Below are 17,660 nucleotides of genomic sequence, written 5' to 3'. Positions count from 1 at the left end.
TGACTGGTAGAAAAAGTAAGTAGCAATCATTCAGGCCAGAAGTGTCAATTAATGCTAAAACCAGGGGGTCAAGGTTTGAGGAGTGACAGTGATGTAGGCAGGCATATAGAATAAAATTGATCAGGCTTATGAGCTGGAAGTCCACGCCTTCACCATGCCCCCATGTGACCTCATGCCCCTACCTGACCACACCTGTGTGCCCACCAGCCAATCAGATTAATTAAGCACTCCTTTTGAAAGTGGTTTAAAAGCTTGTGACATGGTAGACCCAGCCCTTTTTCTCTGGTCCTTTGCCAGAGTGGGCCGGTGCTGCCCTGTGCCTCCAGGGCACATGGCTTTTGGGCCATTGGCCACATGCTTCCTGGCCTGCATGGTCCTCCACGTGGCTGGCTCCTGGTACTCAGTGTGCATCCAGATTCCTCTGTTTTAGACAGGGCCCTCACTCCTATGTATTTCCCTCACTGAATAAAAAGCTTAAAAACTTAGCATGCTGCCTCATTCATTTATGCCGGTATTCAGAATTCTTTTCTGAATATTGTGCAAGAACCCACACGGGCTTATTAATATTGGGAATTTATTAATTAGCACATGGTGATATCATATGGCACCCCATATTTGGATATCATATGGCAACCACGAAGGGACTTTGGGGGGAGGGGTCAGCCTCCGGTTTCAACAGGATATTTGCAGGGTCTCAAAATGTCTTTCTACCATCATGTGGATTTCAATGGAAAAGCCAGAGATGACCAAGGGCATGACATTGACATCATGTGCCTGCCCCGGTGCTGGGAACTCAGCAACACTTCAGTGCTGGTCCCTGTCAGAAATGTACAACTGTGTGCACACCACTAGTCTGAAAACACTCGAGACCTGTTGACTGAATGCAACTGGAACCCAGCCACATACACAAGACAGTGCTGGGATTCCGGTGCAATGCAGATGTGGACCGGGCACTGAATAACAGCGCCAGTGCCCTGTGTGCCCTTGACCTCTGATTGTTATGGCTTCTCCTTTCTAATCTGGTCTTGAGGACTCTCTCAGAGCCTGTAAGCCAAAATAACCACTCTCTAGGGATGTCCTGACTAGAAGGGTGGTGGTGCACGGGGAATGTAATTAAGTGCTCGTGTGTGCGCCAGGTGAGACATCCAAACAAATGAAACACAGAAATCATTCCTCACAGATGCCAGAAGTGAGAGGTGCCAAAGGGAGGCCAACTGGCCTATTGGGGAGGGACTAGGCAGGGGAGGCAGGAGCTGTGGGGCCGTGCCTTCACCTCAGGCTTTGCCTCGGGGCTTGTGGATCTTTTCTAAAGAAAACAGGAGCGATGGATGTCTTTGTTGTCACGACTCTGTGCCGATCATTTCGTTCTGCGGTGGTTAGCAGCTGTGGGATGAGGAAGAAGCAGGTAATGTCACACAAACCACATCGGAGCGAAGGGCGGTTATTTAGGTCAAAGGCGATGGATACCCCAGTTTGAAGGAAGTCAAGCCTAAAATGGACGCAGGTGCAGCAACTCCATCTAGCACATTAACGACACCGCGCTTATGGACCCATCTTTATTCCCATGAACACATCCTGAAAGGCTAAGGAGTCGCAAGACAAAGCAGAGCCTGGGCTCAAGTCCTGAGACCGCTCGATCTTCCCGCGCCCCCACAGCACACCTCCGCCACTTTCCCATCTTGGGATGCCGGACTCGGTGCGCGCCGTCCGGGGCACCGGAAGCAGCCCTGTCACCCGGCTGTGATGGCGGCGTCGCGGGCCAATCACGATCGGGGCTGAAAGCGCGTAAGGCACGACGGGCCGGGTAGGCGGTGCGAGACGGGACTGCAGTCCCCACAATCTCCATGGCGGTGGCAATGGCTCTGAGGGACCGCCCCCTCGGGGCATGGACCAATCACGGCCAGGGTCTGGCGCGCGCTGGGCACGACGGGATGTGTAGGCGATGCGGACTGCAGTCCCCGGCGTTCCCCGCGCGGGGAGGGGCGGTGGCGGCGGCGGCGCGGGCGGCCGTCGGGGCTGGGCGGCTGCGGCGGCGGCGGCGGCGGCGGCGGCGGCGGTGGTGGCTGAGGAGGGCCCGGCCTGCGGCGGCCTCGGGGGAGCCGTCCCGGCGCGCGGCCACCATGTCGGCGCCGTCGGAGGAGGAGGAGTACGCGCGGCTGGTGATGGAGGCGCAGCCCGAGTGGCTGCGCGCGGAGCTGAAGCGGCTGTCTCACGAGCTGGCCGAGACCACGCGCGAGAAGATCCAGGCGGCCGAGTATGGGCTGGCGGTACTGGAGGAGAAGCACCAGCTAAAGCTGCAGTTTGAGGAGCTGGAGGTGGACTACGAGGCTATCCGCAGCGAGATGGAGCAGCTCAAAGAAGTGAGTCGCCGCCCCCCGACCTCCACCCCACCCGAGTCTGAGCAGGCGACCCCTGCCGCGCGGGCCTGAGCCTGCGACCCTGCCTGCGACCCCGTCTCCGACCCTCACCCCTGCCGGGGCCTGCAGGCGTCCTCCCCGGCGCTGGGCCGGCTGAGGTCACCCTGCCCGGCACGGGGGTGCGGAGGGCTGGCCTGCGGTGCTGGGGTCGGGGCCCGGGCGGGGCGTGGGAGTGGGCCGGGCCGCGGCCTCGGGATCCGGGCTCCCTGGCAGGGTTGGGCTTGGGTCGCTGTCCGGGGGTTGGGGGTAGGGCAGATGCTGCGGTCAGGGACGCAGGTGACCCACTAGGAAGTGCCTGGCCTGGGTGTCCCCTGCTGTCACCATCAGACACATTGCTTCCCCTCTCTGGGCGAAGCCGCTGCATCCCGTGAGTCCTGGGAGTCGGGGTTCGGGGTGCGTGTTCGGGGTCTTCAGGCCCTCTCCGCTGTTGTTGGGCCGCGCTGGCTGGAATGTGTGACTTCCCTTGCCCGCTTCCGTCCTCCTCCTGGGCCTTTCCTGCGGTGCCGTCTGTGTCCCTTCTGGAGGGACACTTCAGTGGCTGTGTCGTCTCTGGGCAGAGGCGGGGAGATAGCTCCCCTCCCTCGCGCTGCCTGAGAGCCCGAGAGGCGGTGCCGTGGCAGCGAGGGTCCCGGGCAATCCTGCTGCAGCCTGAGAATGTTTCGTTTCTGTCTCTGCAGCCGCCCCCCCCCCCCCCCCCCCCGCACTGCTCTGGAGGTTGGAGGGAGAAGTTACTTCCTGGGTGGGTTTGAACCCAGGCGCTGTTCCATGCTGGTGATGGCGGTGGGGAGGAACCCTCCATGAATCTTAGCCTCCTCCTGGGCAAAATGGGGGTACAACTTTGCCCCCCCCCCATAAAAGAGCAGTATATTTAGTAAGGCCTGGTGTGGTCAGTCCCTTTCTGACAGGTGCCTCCCTTTCCCACCTGGACTGTATCCTAGTAAGCTCTTGGCTCTTGGTGCAGCGCCGCCAGCCCCACTCCATAGGGACCGGGACCCTTCGGAGCCTCTGTTGCCTCCCTGAGGAGACCCATAGAATCCCCCGTTCATGACCGTAGAGAGGAGAGAGTGAGTTAATCCACGTGTTTAACGTCACCCCTGGGCAGAGCAGGGAACTCGGCATCGGTGAAGGCCTCATCGCCCGTGGGTGGGGCTGTGAACATTGGTGCTGTCAGCAGGCACTGGTGTACTCTCGCTGCCAGGCCCCACTGGTACTGGGTCAGCATGTGGCCCCCTTCCAGGGAGGGGCTGTGAGATACCGGGTGGCAGTGCCCTGTGGTGAGGCTCACGCACTCTGCCAGCTGCGATCCCACCCCCTCCAGGCAGGCCGTGCTCTTCCCTCTGCGCGAGTCCCAGCACTCCCCGCGCAGTGTGTTCTGAGCTTCTTTGGGCAGCCCCCACAATCCCTTTCTGTGTTCAGTGTTTCTCCGACAGTGTCCACTGTAATAAGGGACTGTCACTGACCTAACTTGGCTCCACTGTGGGGCCTTTCAGTCGTCAGCTCTTTGCTGGCGGGACATAAACATTTTGGCAGCAGGAGGAATCTTGGCTCAGTTACCCAGCATGTATCTGGAGGCTGAGTTCCTAGCACAGGGAAGAGGGTGGAACTGCAGCTGTAGGAGCTCTTTCGGCATCTGCTCACCTGGTTTAGTCACCTCCTGGCTCCCCCACGTACTGGCAACCTAGCTTTGGACAAATTGCTCCCTCCCCTTTGTGAAGTGGGATAAGATTTCTGCTCAGATGAACAGAGGCTGAACATGCCTCAGATCCAGTAGCTGCTCCCAGTTCTTCTCCCTGGACAGTGTACCTGGTCCTCACCTCTGCCAGTACAGGCTCTTGTTAACCTGTTCAGTTTTGTATCATCATTGAAAATATCATCTCTTATTTCACACGTCAAGATTTTTTAATATTAATTTCTTTTTTTTTTTAAGATTTATTTTGTTTATTTGAAAGGCAGAGTTATAAAGAGGGACAGAGAGAGAGAGATCTTCCATTCTCTGGTTCACTCCCCAAATGACTGCAAGGGCCAGGGCTGGGCCAGGTTGAAGCCAGGAGCCAGGAGCTTCTTCTAGATCTTCCACTTGGGTACAGGGGCCCAAGCACTTGGGCCATCCTCCACTGCCTTCCCAGGAGCATTAGTAGGAAGCTGAATTGGAGGTGGAGCTGCTGGGACCCAAACCAGTGCCCATATGGGATATAGGAGGATGCCCACTGGTTCGTTTTGTTGTTGATCTTTTGAACCTCACTGAGGGCTACTTCTGTCCCAGGTCCTACTGAGTCCTCTCCTTGGCATGGTGCGGAAGCAAACTAAGTAGACTTAGCTGAGCTACGTGGTTTTCCTGGTCCTAAGTGGCTATGGCATGTCTTCCTTCAAGGAGACAGGGGTGTTGGGGTGGCCCTAGGGCTTTTTAGGGGGCAGGTAGGGGCAGAGGTCTGCTTACACGTGAAGACGCCTGGTAAGGGGCCCTAAAAATCCCCAAAGTGTGGAATTGAGCTTGTTTGCAGGGCCCTATAGTCAGAGAGGCAGCCACTGGAATCGAAAGATAATGGCCCTGTGTTCACGCTTGTCACTAACTGCTCCACTTCCCTTCCCACCAACGGAGTGGGGGTTGGGGTCATGAGGGAACCTTTAAGAGTCCTTCCACTTTTAAAAATGTCTGCAACTCCCACCTTGAGTCATGGTTCTTTTTCCTCCTGCAGGGCCTGGGGACCGGGCACCTGTGTGTCTCACCAGTTGTGGGATCTGGCACAGAGTCTGCCAGCTCTAGACAAGCAATAGCTACACTATTTAGTACTGGTGGCACGAGGAGGCGTGGCCTTGGCCACCTTCCACTGGGCAGGTGGTTGGCACAGCTGCAATGGAGCAGCCTGTCTTCAGGGATGCCAAGCATGCTTGAGACTTAGCAGGTGGGGCCTGAGGGAGGCTTGAACTCAGTGTTGAGAGCCTACAGACCCAGGGGAAGCCAGTGCCACCAGGCAAGAGAGGAGCTGCCTCCTGTTGAGTCAGGAGTGGTTTGGACCCTGCTAGGGCCCTCAGGCACTTTGTGGTCCTGGGGAGCCACTCTGCCTGTTTGGGCCGGAATGGTTAATGCCTGGTGAATAATGGTGCCTGTTGCCCTAGCCCAGTTCTCCAGGAGCCCTCAGGTAATCACTGTCCACCCCTTGGGCCAGAGCATCTCAGATCCATGTGAGGTTCTTGCTGAGCCTTGTCATTCAAGGACCCCAGCTTCTTCCTTTGAGAGCAGAGATTAGTTTTGTCTTCATCTTTTTTTTGGAGTGCCAACTCCTCCTACTTGCTTCTCCCCGCACTTGTCTGGATGCAGAGCTGTGGCAAACACTGGAAGTGGCAGATTGGTGAGCAGGGCTGTCCCGCACCACACAAGGCTGCAAGGGGTGGGGCATTGGCCCTTGACTTTGCATTGTCCACTATTCAGAGTGTAGCCCTAGAGCTGACCCCTGGAGGAGGAAAGCTCAGTGTGTAGCTGTCTTCTCAGGATTAAACCCTGCTGTCCCTGGTCAGCCTGGCCCTGCCATGGGAGCTGAAGAGAGAAGGGGGCTGAGAGCATGGCAGATACCCTTTGGCCTTCTCAGAGCAGTGCTGGTCTTCCAGGCTCAGGTGGATGATGGTGTCCAGGGGGACTGGGGGCTGGCTTCTTTTTTAGAAGTGCCTGTTTAAAAGATTGCAGGTGCATTTTAGGAACATGAGAGCATAGCCCCAGAGCACTGTCTGGTAGGATCTGTGCAGACAAGAAAGAAACAGTAAACATGGGGAGTCCTGGACCATTCTCTCCCTGCTGATTCTTCCTGCATATGAGACACAGATGCCATACAACAGGGTGTGCATGGTGTTTCTGCCGCAGTTTAAAGAGAAAAGATATGGAGCTTGGTGCTACCCTCTGAGCCACAGACAAGCAGGTTTAATTCACGTGGGGGAAATACAGTGGTTTTCGTGGGTCTGAAAGTGCTGTGACACTCTTACTGTTGCGTTAGAAGCAGTTGTAATGGTTTGCTGTTTATGGGTTTGCTCTTTTAAAGTTGGGTTTTTGCATGATTTCTCTCCTAAGGGACTTAACACATGTTTAAATGCCACCTTCATTGTAAGTTTGACCAGTGAGGAAAGGGAGATGGCAGGTGTGCCTGTTCCCCTGCCAGGTGTCCGCAGTGGCTACTGTGGCCATCTGGCTACTGTACCTCATTTCATCTTATTGGCTACTGATGTACATGTATCAGTTTTTCTGTTGAGAAAATAAAGGCTCTTGGAGCAGGGGCTGTGATGTAGTAGATAAAGCCACCACCCGCAATGCCGGCATCCCATATGGACGCCAGTTCATGACCTGGCTGTTCCACTTCTGATCCAGCTCTCTGCTATGGCCTGGGAAAGCAGTGAAAGATGGCCAAGTCCTTGGGCCCCTGCACCCGCTTGGGAGACCCAGAAGAAGCTCCTGGCTCCTGGCTTCGGATCAGCTCAGCTCTGGCCGTTGCAGCCAATTGGAGAGTGAACTAGTGGATGGAAGACCTCTTTCTCTCTCTGCCTCTCCTTTTCTCTCTATGTAACTCTGACTTTCAAATAAATAAATCTTTTTAAAAAATGGCTCTTAAAAAATCAAAGATTTATGTATTTATTTTAAAGGCAGAATGACAGAAGTGGCAGGGAAGGGGAGAGATCTTGCATCTTCTGATTCACTCACCCAAATGGCTTCAAAGGCTGGGGCTGGGCCAGGCCAAAGCCAGGAGCCCAGAACTCCATCCAGGTCTCTCACAGGGATGGCAGGGGCCCAATACTTGCACCATAATCCTCTGCTTTCCCAGGATCATTAGCAGAGAGCTGCTTGAAAGTGGAGTGGCCGGGACTCAAACCAGTGCTCTAATATGGGATGCTGGTGTCTCAAGTGGCAGCTTAACCCGCTACACCACAGTGCTGGTCCCAGGACTCTTAAAAACCTAACCAGAGTTGAATTTTCACAACTGAAAACCTGTTAATAATTCTTTATGTTGTCTGCTGTCCATGCAGTGTTTGAATTTCTCCGGTTTGGCTCATAAATTTGGTTTTACAGTTGATTTGTTCACATCAGGAGCCATGCATGTTGCATTTAGTTAACAACAGAGCATGTTTGGGGCCGGCACTGTGGCGTAGCGGGTAAAGTGGCCACCTGCAGTGCCAGCATCCCATATGGGCTCTGGTTCGAGTCTTGGCTGCTCTACTTCTGATCCAGCTCTCTGCTATGGCCTGGGAAAGCAGTGGAAGATGGCCCAGGTACTTGGGCCCCTGCACCTGCATAGTAGACCTGGAAGAAGCTCCTGGTCCCTGGCTTCGGATTGGCACAGCTCCGGTCATGGTGGCCAACTGAGGAGTGAACCAGCGGATGGAAGACCTCTCTCTCTCTCTCTCTCTCTCTCTCTCTGCCTCTCCTTCTCTCTCTGTGTAACTCTAACTTTCAAATAAATAAATAAATAAATATTTTTAAAAAATAAAATAAAGTATGTTTGGTTTGTCCTAGGACTCCTTGCCCATCCCTGTGCTATATTAGAGCCCCCACAAGCCAAGATTCCTACCTTAGCTGCTTCTGCCTGGCATAGAGCTCCTGTCTTCTGTTTTAAAAAATTAGCAGGGTGCTGCCTTCAGCTAATACATGGCTTGCTTTTGCACTACAAGATTGTTGTCTTCTATACAACTCATTCTCTTCACCAGCCATTACCCTATGCCTGTGCCCACCTCAGATGCTGCTGTCATCTGGCAGTGCATTTGGTCACATTGAGGTGCCCCGTGCTGTTGTCCCTGTCCTACAGGAGGGGATGCCATGGTCAGAGTGAGGACTGACTGCTGTTGGCTTCACCCTAAGCTAGCCCCTCTCCTCTCTGCAAGCACTTCTGCCTCCAGCTTGGTGTCCCTGGCCACCTTGCTGTGTCATTCCTCCTCCTGCTGTGGGCCATTTGGCACAGCCCTCACACATGGAGCTGCAGGGGCCTGGCCTCATAGATGACTAGCATGTCCATGAGGCTGCAGAATTCCCTGTGTGTCCTAAAAATGTGACCTGAGATAATGGTATCTCTCTGCCTCTCCTCTCTCTGTGTAACTCTTAAAATAAATAAAAGATCTTTAAAAACAAAACAAACCTCTCTCTCTCTCTCTCTCTCTCTCTCTCTCTGCCTCTCTTCTTTCTGTGTAACTCTGACTTTCAAATGAATAAATAAATAAATCTTTAAAGAGAAAAAGGGGGGGGGGCACTGAGGCGCAGTGGATTGACACCCTGGCCTGAAGCGCTGGCATTCCAGTATGGGCACCTGTTCGAGATCTGGCTGCTCCACTTCCGATCCAGCTCTCTGCTATGGCCTGGGAAAGCAGTAGAAGATGGCCAAGTCCTTGGGCCCCTGCACCCACTTGGGAGACCCAGAAGGAGCTCCTGGCTCCTGGCTTTGGATCAGCACAGCTCTGGCCATTGCAGCAAATTGAGGAGTGAACCAGTGGATGGAAGACCTCTCTCTCTCTCTCTCTGTCTCTCCTTCTCTCTCTATGAAACTCTGACTTTCAAATAAATAAATCTTTATAAAAAAAGACTCTTAAAAATCAAAGATTTATGTATTTATTTATTTTAAAGGCAGAATGACAGAAGTGGGAGAGAGAGAGAGATTTTCCATCTTATGATTTTTTTTTTTTAAAGATTTATTAAATATCAGAATTGGAGCAGAAGAGAGAGAACCTCCATCCTCTGGTTTATTCCCCAAATGGCCACACACCTGGGACCGGGGCTGGGTCAGGCCAAAGCCAGGAGCCAGGAGTTTGCTCCAGATCTCCCACATGGGTGCAGGGGCCCATGCGCATAGGCCATCCTCTGCTGCCCTTCAGGCACATTAGCAGGGAGCTGCATTGGAAGCCGAGCAGCCGGGCCTCGAAGTGGCACTCAAATAGGATGCCAGTGCTGCAGACGGTAGTTTTACTTGCCGTGCCACAGGGCTGCCCCAATAAAATGGTATCTTAAGGTGGTATCATTTGCATTTCTGTATCCAGTGATGGGAGATTGAACCAAGTTTATTTCTTTGGTGAAGCAGTCAGTTCTGCTGTTATGTTTCTTTTGAAAATGTGAATTGGGCCAGCACAGGGATATAGTGGGTAAAGCCGCCGCCTGTAGTGCAGGCATCTCATATGAGCACCGGTTCAAATCCTGGTTGCTCCTCTTCTGATTCATCTCCCTGCTAATTGTGCCTGGAAAGCCACAGAAGATTGCCCAATTGCTTGAGCCCATGCACCCACATGGGAAGCCCGGATGAAGTTCCTGCCACCTGGCTTTGGATTGGCCCAGCTCTGGCTGTTGCAGCCATTTGGGGAGTGAACCAGCAGATGGAAGATCTATTTCTCTGCCCCTCCTTTCCACCTTCTCTTAGGAACTCTGCCTCTCTAATAAATAAATCTTAAAAAAAAAAAAAAAACCACACAAATTCTTTAATGTTAAAAAGAAAATGTGAGGGGCCGGCAACATGGCACAGTTGGTTAATCCTCTGCCTGTGGCGCTGGCATCCCATACGGGCACCGGTTCTAGTCCCAGCTGCACCTCTTCCAATGCAGCTCTCTGCTATGGCCTGGGTGCTTGGGCTCCTGCATCTACATGGGAGGCCGGGAAGAGGCTCCTGGCTCCTGGCTTCGGATCGGCGCAGCTCCGGCTGTTGCGGCCATTTGAGGACTGAACCAAAGGAAGGAAGACCTTTCTCTCTGTCTCTTCCTCTCACTGTCTGTAACTACCTCTCAAATAAATAAATAAAAAATCTTTAAAAAAAAAAAAAAAAAAACGTGAATCTGTTCCAAAGTGATTGATGTAGGAAGGAGCCGTTTGAACATGAGTATTTTGCATTTTCCTGTGTGATGTTTTGTCTATGAAACCCACTACTGACTGCAGAACTCTACACCCAGCTGACCCAAACCACCCGGGAATGCACAGGACATACACTCTGATGGTACTGCTTCCATCCCGCTTCAGAAGACCTCTTTCCACCACCTTACCGCCACACACAAGCAGCCCCTGTGACACCACATCCACTGGCATACCTCAGCTCCTTGTCAACATAAAGTATCATGTGTATTGTAGCATTTGTGTTTCTGAACCACTTATGTATAAGACTGCTGCTTTTTAGCATTAATTTTTAAAGGGGCCAGTGTGGTGTGGTATAGCTGGTAAAACCGCCACCCGTGATGCTGACATCCTATATGGGTGCTGGTTCCCGCTGCTCCACTTCCAATCCAGCTTCCTGCTGCTAGCCTGTGAAGAACAGCAGAGGTTGACACAAGGGCTTGGGCTCCTGACACCGACGTGAGAGACCCATATGAAGCTCCTGGCTCCTGGCTTTGACCTGGTCCAGTCCTGGCTGTTGCAGCTATTTGGGCAGTGAGCTGGCAGATGGAAGACTTCTCTGTCTCTTTCTCTCTGTAATTCTGATTTTCAAACAAATAAATAAATCTTTTAAAAAAGTAACAAGTGTCTTAAAAATTTCCCATACCCTTAAAAAATAAATCAGTTACTTTGGAGGTGAGTGTTTAACCTAGTCGTTAAGGTTCATACATCCCAAACAGGAGTGCCTGGGTTTGGGTCCCGGCTCTACTCCTGACTCCAGCTTTCTGCTAATGAGCCTGGAGGCATTGGTGATGATGAAGTAATTGGGTCCCTGCTGCCCACACAAGAGACCTGTAGTGAACTCCTGGCTCCTCGCGTCGTGCTGACCTCATCTGATTACAGCAGTTTGTGAGTATTAAGGGAGTGAACCAGCAGATGCGAATGCTTTCTCTCTCATTTGTTCCCTCATAAATAAAAAATAAGTAAAAGTAAACTACTTTGTAACCCTTTTTAGATTTTAAATTACAGAGATAGTACATAGAGTTCCTATATATTCCACACCCAGTTGCCTTTATTAACATGGCATATGTACAATATATATTTACATGTGTAATTTGTTACAAGTGATGAATGAATATCAAGGCATTGTTATTAAGGTTTATGCTTTAATCCAGATGGCCATAGTTTTCACCTAATGTCCTGTTTCTGTTCCAAGGCCCCATCCAGGATCCCACATGACATCTAGTTATCACATCTCCTTCAGCTCCCCTTGGCTGTGATGGTTTCTCAGACTTGGCTTGCTTCTAAGGACCTTGACACTTTCAAGGAAGATTGGTCAGATGTTTTATAGAATGTCCCTCAGTTAGCATGTGTCTGATGTTTTTCTCATGATTAAACTGTAATTGCAGGTTTGAGAGGGAAGATCAAAGAAGTAAAGGCCCTTACACATTTCAGGGGTTCACACTGTTGCTGCTGAGCTTGGCTGCCTGGCTGAGGTGCTTATTACTCGCTGCTCCTCTCCACACTGAGTCACTGTGCAGCCCACCCTCAGGAGTAGGAGGCTGGGTCATGTCTTTGAGGGCAGGGTGCCTACATGAAGTATTTGGAGCTTTGCTGCCTGACAGACTCACCCTTCTTCCTTCCCTCCATTTATTTATTTGTATCAGTGTAGGCTCATAGAAATCTGTTTTATACATTGAGTTATAATCCAATAGTACTAATTTTTTTGCTCAAATTTTTTCTGGGTTTGACTATTGGAAGCTCTTTTAGATGGCTCTTAGGCCCCTTTGACTTATTCCATCATTAAAAAAAAATTTTTTTTACATAGAAAAAAATGTACTTATTTGAGAGAGAGAACTCCCATCCATTGGTTCACTCCCCAGATACCCATTGGGGTGGGCCAGAGTGGGGCACTCAGTTCCAGTCTTCCCATGTGGATGGCAGGAACTCAGTTACTTGAGTCATCACCATTGTCTCCCAGGGTTTGCATTTGCAGGAAGCTGGAGTTGGGAGCAGACAGGGCACAAACGTAGGTGCTCAGATGTGACATGTGGTTATCTTAACTGGTAGGCTAACCACTTGCCCCTCCTACCTTTTCTTAGAGCACTTCCTTACTTCCCCCAGTCCTAGAATCAGTATTCCTCCCAGGACACCCTAGATCCATTACTTGAGAAAGTCTTAGAAACCAAGATCTATTTGCTAGATCGCTCATTGCCTCTGGGGTCTTTACTAGGCCCTCTTGGCTACAAACCAAGGAGGTATATGTATGTACACTAACCTCTGTGACAGACATGTATCTCCAAATACACCTGGAGGCAGCCATCTGGGTGTATATTTAGTGAACTATGATTTCATATTGATGTGTCTAAATCCATCCGCACACGAATCATCCTTACCATGTCCCCTGCTTATTGGTATTGCCCTGCTCCATCAGAGAGATACCTGGCCCCCATCACCATCAGTGACTGAAGTGCCCCTTTCCAGGCCACACAGAGTAGTGTCTGGAGGGCCAACCTGTATCACCATGGGAAACAGTGAGAGAGAGAGAGAGAGAGAGATCGATCTTCCATCTTTTGGTTCACTCCCCAAATGGCTGCTGTGCCGATCCAATGCCAGGAGCCAGGAACTTCCTCCAGGTCTCCCACACAGGTGCAGGGGCCCAAGGACTTGGCCCATCTTTCACTGCTTTCCCAGGCCATAGCAGAGAGCTGGATTGGAAGTGGAGCAGCCGGGACATGAACTGGTGTTGATATGGGATGCCAGCACTGCAGGCGATGGCTTTACCCACTATGCCACAGAGCTGGCCCCTGCCTTTAGTCTTACAGACTCCTTCCAGAGTTACTCAATTCAGCATCTTATCCTCCCACCCTGGTCAGTGAGTTGGTTTCATACATTTGTAATGCAATTAGATGGTTTTACCACATTCTACATTGTATCCCTACATTCCTTGATCTCCTAAATGATTTTTTTTTTTTTTAATTCACATAGAGTTCACTCTTTGTTCTGTGAAGTTAGCTGGGTTTTGACAAATGTGTTGTTTCATTTACCCACCATCACAATATAACATAGGATCATTTCACTTTTTTAAAAAATAAATCTCCCATAGTTCACCTATTCAGACCCACCTTCTACCAGTCTCTGGCAATCACTGATATTTTTGCCATCTCTGTAGTTTTGTCATTTCCAGAATGTCACATAATTGGAATCATATGATACATATGTTGCCTTTTCAGATTGACCTATTTCATTTAGCATTATATATTTAAGTTTCATCAATGTCCTTTCATAGCTTGATAGCTTTTTTGCATAGTAATATTTACTTGTACGGATGTACCAGTTTGTTCACCATTGAAGAGCATCCTAGCTGCTTTCTGGTTTTGGCAATTATGAATTAAGCTGTTATAAACATTTCTGTCCAATATTTTGTGTAGACCCATGTTTTCACGTCATTTGGGTAAATACCTAAGAGAGTGCCAGATTATGTGGTTTGTTTAGCTTTGTAAGAAACTGCCAAACTGTCTTCCAAAGTGGCTGGACCATGTTGTATTTCTCAGCAATAACTGACAGTTCTTGTTGCTCCATGTTCTTGCCTGCATTTGGTATTACTGTTAATGTTACAGATTTGATACATTTAATAGGTGTGTAGTGGCATGTTAGTGTTTAATTTGCGATTCCCTAATGACATAGAATGTTGAACATCTTTTATTTGCCATTTGTTTATCTTCTTTGAAGAATTATCTGTCCTGGGCCAGTGCCGTGGCTCAATAGGCTAATCCTCCACCTAGCGGCGCCGGCACACTGGGTTCTAGTCCCGGTCGGGGCACTGGATTCTGTCCCGGTTGCTCCTCTTCCAGGCCAGCTCTCTGCTATGGCCCGGGAGTGCAGTGGAAGATGGCCCAAGTGCTTGGGCCCTGCACCCCATGGGAGACCAGGAGAAGCACCTGGCTCCTGCCTTCGGATCAGCGTGGTGTGCCGGCCACAGCGCGCCGGCCACGGCGGCCATTGGAGGGTGAACCAACGGCAAAGGAAGACCTTTCTCTCTGTCTCTCTCTCACTGTTCACTCTGCCTGTCAAAAAAAAAAAAAAAAAAAAAGATCTGTCCTGATCTTTTGGATACAGTTTTTGTATATATTTGTATATATGTTGAATACAAGTTGTTTTCTGTATTTTGGATATGCATTTTTTTGGTAGGCAGGGGATACAAGTTCTGTTCTTTATATATTTTGGATACAGGTTCTGTTTTGAAAATATTTCTTCTAGTCTATGGCTTATTCTCTCTCTCTCTTTTTTTTTTTTTTTTTTTTTTTTTGGACAGGCAAAGTTAGACAGTGAGAGAGAGACAGAGAGAAAGGTCTTCCTTTTTCTGTTGGTTCACCCCCCAAATGGCCACCACGGCTGGCACCGATCCGAAGCCAGGAGCCAATCCGAAGCCAGGAGCCAGGTGCCTCCTCCTGGTCTCCCATGCGGGTGCAGGGCCTAAGCACTTGGGCCATCCTCCACTGCCCTCCTGGGCCACAGCAGAGAGCTGGACTGGAAGAGGAGCAACTGGGACAGAGTCTGGTGCCCCAACCGAGACTAGAACCCGGGGTGCTGGCGCCGCAGGCGGAGGATTAGCTAAGTGAGCTGCGGTGCCGGCCTGGCTTATTCTCTTAACAATGTATTTGACAAAGCGAAGGTTTCTATATTATTTACTTATTAAAAGGGAGAGAGAGATTTCTCATCCTCTGATTCACTCCCCAAATGCCTACAACAGCTGGGGCTGCACCAAGCTTAAACCAGGAGCAAGGCACTCAATCCATGTCTCCCATGTGGGTGCAAGCACCCAACTACCTGAGCCATCATCTGCTGCCTCCCAACATGCATGTAAGCTGGAAGCTGGAATCACGAATAGAGCTGGGACTTGAACTCAGGCACTCCAATATGGGATGTCAGCATCCCAAGGGTTTATTGTATCAAATGCCTGCCCTGGTTTTTTTAAGCCCATTTTTGTTTTCATGAATCATGCTTTTCAGTGCTATGACCTTCATCACCAAACCCAAAGTCACATAGATTTCTGTTTTCTTAATTAGTTTTCTACCGGGCTGGTGTTGTGGCACAACGGGTTAAACCACTGCTTGCAGTGCCACTATCTCATATGAGCATTAGTTCTAGGTGTAGCTGCTCCACTTCTGATCCAGTTCCCTGCTAGGGTGCCTTGGAGAGCAGCAGAATATGGCCTGAGTGCTTGGACCCCTCCTACCCATGTGGGAGACTCGGATGGAGTTCCAGGCTCCTGGCTTCAGCCTGAACTGGATCCAATTTTCGTGGTCATTTGGGGAGCACATTAGCAGATGGAAGACCTTTCTCTCTCTCTGTAATTGCCTTTCAGATAAATAAATCTTTAGGAAAAAAAAAAGGTTTTCTAGTTTTTCATTTTTTGTTTGGGTGTGTGGTCCACTTTGAGTTAGTTTTTGTGAAGGCAGCTAGATCTGTATCATTATTGTGCATCTGGATGTCCAGTTGGTCTAGCACCATTTGTTGAAACAACTTTCCTTTATTAATTTGGCTTTGTTCCTTTGTAGAAAATCAGTTGACCATATTTGTGTGGATCTATTTCTGGGCTCCCTGTTGTGTTCCATTGATCTGTGTGATTATTCTTTAGCCAATACCACACTGTCTTGATTATGTGCTATTGTTTTTTTTTAGGTTTCTATTTTTATTTTTTATGTAACCAATGAAGTTTTTATGTAACTAACCATCTTTCACTGAAGCCCTGGTTTTTGTTGTGTGAGTTTGAACAATGCAGTGATATTTAGGGACACATATGGAACCAAGGGCCCAGTATTTACCCCTTGACTGGCAAAGTTGGCTTCAGTCACTGTCAGTCAGTGATAGTCCTTCTTTTTTGTTTTAATCTTCACAGATAATAATAGAATTACACATGGTTTCAAAAAATCACACAGTATGGTTGGTTAGATTCTAGATACAAGAAGAATGTGATATTTTTCTTCCTCCAGTGTGTCTTTGTTAAGTGGTTATTTTTTAAGTGGTCCGCATGACAGTATTGATGTAATTGTCTGTCTGGGCCTAGCTCAGCCCAATGAGCTGACTAACTTAGCAGTGTGTGTTTTGACCGTGTATGTTTTGAGGGGACCTGGAGTCAGCCACTGGTCAGATCCAGGTTCAGATCCTTCTGTGATGTTCACATAGGCAGAGGTGGGTTCTGGGTCCCTTGTGAAGGTGAGAGATGATACCTGATTGGGGTTCAGATGCCTCCCTTGTAGGCTCAGCGTTAGGTGCCCTTTTCTGGTTGCCAGGCCCCTTGGTCTGGCTATTTGTCCCCTCCACCCCACGGCTCCCCGTTCAGTCTTGGCTTCCAAACCCACTCTGAGGTAACCACCCTCACCCTTCTCTCTGCCTGCTCTTCCTCCTCCCTGGCTTGGGCCAGCTTTACAGGAATCACATGTGGGTCTGTGGTCATACAGCAAGTATTCCACAGGCCATGCCAGGGTCCCCTGTCACACACAGATTCCTGTTCCCACTAAGAAGCCTGGCTGCTGTTGGTCACACCAGTGAACTGCATCTCCAGCTGTGCCTTAGTTTCTACTGTGGGAGACTTTTTTCCTGCCCACACTGGCTGGAGTCTGAACTGTGGTCCTGTCAGGTGGGTCTGAGGCTCAGAAGGACATGTCATTACCTGTTCCTCAGGCTCCTGTTGGCTGTTGAGAAGTCACCCTTGTTCATAGTGACCTGAGCTCCCCCCCCCCAATCCCAGGGTCTCTTTCTTTGGGGACCCCTCACACAGCCACATGTTACAGGCTCATAGAGGGGTTTGTGGCATGAATTACTTCTCCCCCATGGTGGGTCCTGATTATCACCTGTGGTTTGTGTTATGACTGCTGCTTCTGGGACCAGTATTCCTGAGTGATGTTGATTGTATCAGTAATTCTGTTGTTTCATGATGAGAAGAAGGCCAAAGACTGGGTAGTTTATCAAGGAAAGAGGTTTGTTTTGGCTTAGGATCCTGAAGGCTGGGGCATCCAAGAGCGTGGCCCAGCACCTGCTGGGTGTCTGCTGAGGGCCTTTTGCTGCTTCAACTCATGGCACAAAGCAGAAGGCACATGGGCACGTGCAGAAGAGAAAAGCAGGCTGAACTCCTGTGATAGCCAACCTCTTCCCTTCAGAAAGGCATTCACCCATTGATGGGGGCTTGGCCCTGTGACCCAGACACCTACTAGTCCCCACCTTCCAATAGTGCTGGCCTGGGGAGTGAAACCTCAGTGTGAGTGAGTTTTGTTGGGACAAACCACATTCAAACCCTGACAAACTTGACGTGGTCCAGGGTTGTCTCTGTGAGAGTCTAGGAAGACCGTGCATGAGGGTCTGTTGAGGCCAGGCTTCAAGGTGTAAGGGGGCAGGGCAGAGCAGACAACTGGGCTTGATCGGTG

General features: G+C 50.2%; 1 protein-coding gene across 2 annotated transcripts in view; it reads left to right on the top strand.

Moving 5' to 3' along the window:
• Positions 1–2,065: 2,065 nt before the first annotated feature.
• The window catches only part of BICD2 (BICD cargo adaptor 2), a 52,694-nt gene continuing 37,099 nt past the window's right edge, over positions 2,066–17,660 (top strand). Inside the window, exon 1 of one of the 2 annotated variants that reach the window (XM_062208500.1) lies at positions 2,066–2,360. In XM_062208500.1, the coding sequence (XP_062064484.1) occupies positions 2,121–2,360 (240 nt within the window). In that variant the 5' untranslated portion in view covers positions 2,066–2,120. The remainder of the gene's footprint in view (positions 2,361–17,660) is intronic. The other variant, XM_062208502.1, reaches the window with a different exon arrangement.

The sequence above is a fragment of the Lepus europaeus genome, chromosome 12 (assembly GCF_033115175.1).
Source record: "Lepus europaeus isolate LE1 chromosome 12, mLepTim1.pri, whole genome shotgun sequence".
NCBI classification, from domain to species: domain Eukaryota; kingdom Metazoa; phylum Chordata; class Mammalia; order Lagomorpha; family Leporidae; genus Lepus; species Lepus europaeus.
Note: the sequence above shows the minus strand (reverse complement) of the source record. Positions and strands in the feature narration are given on the sequence as shown.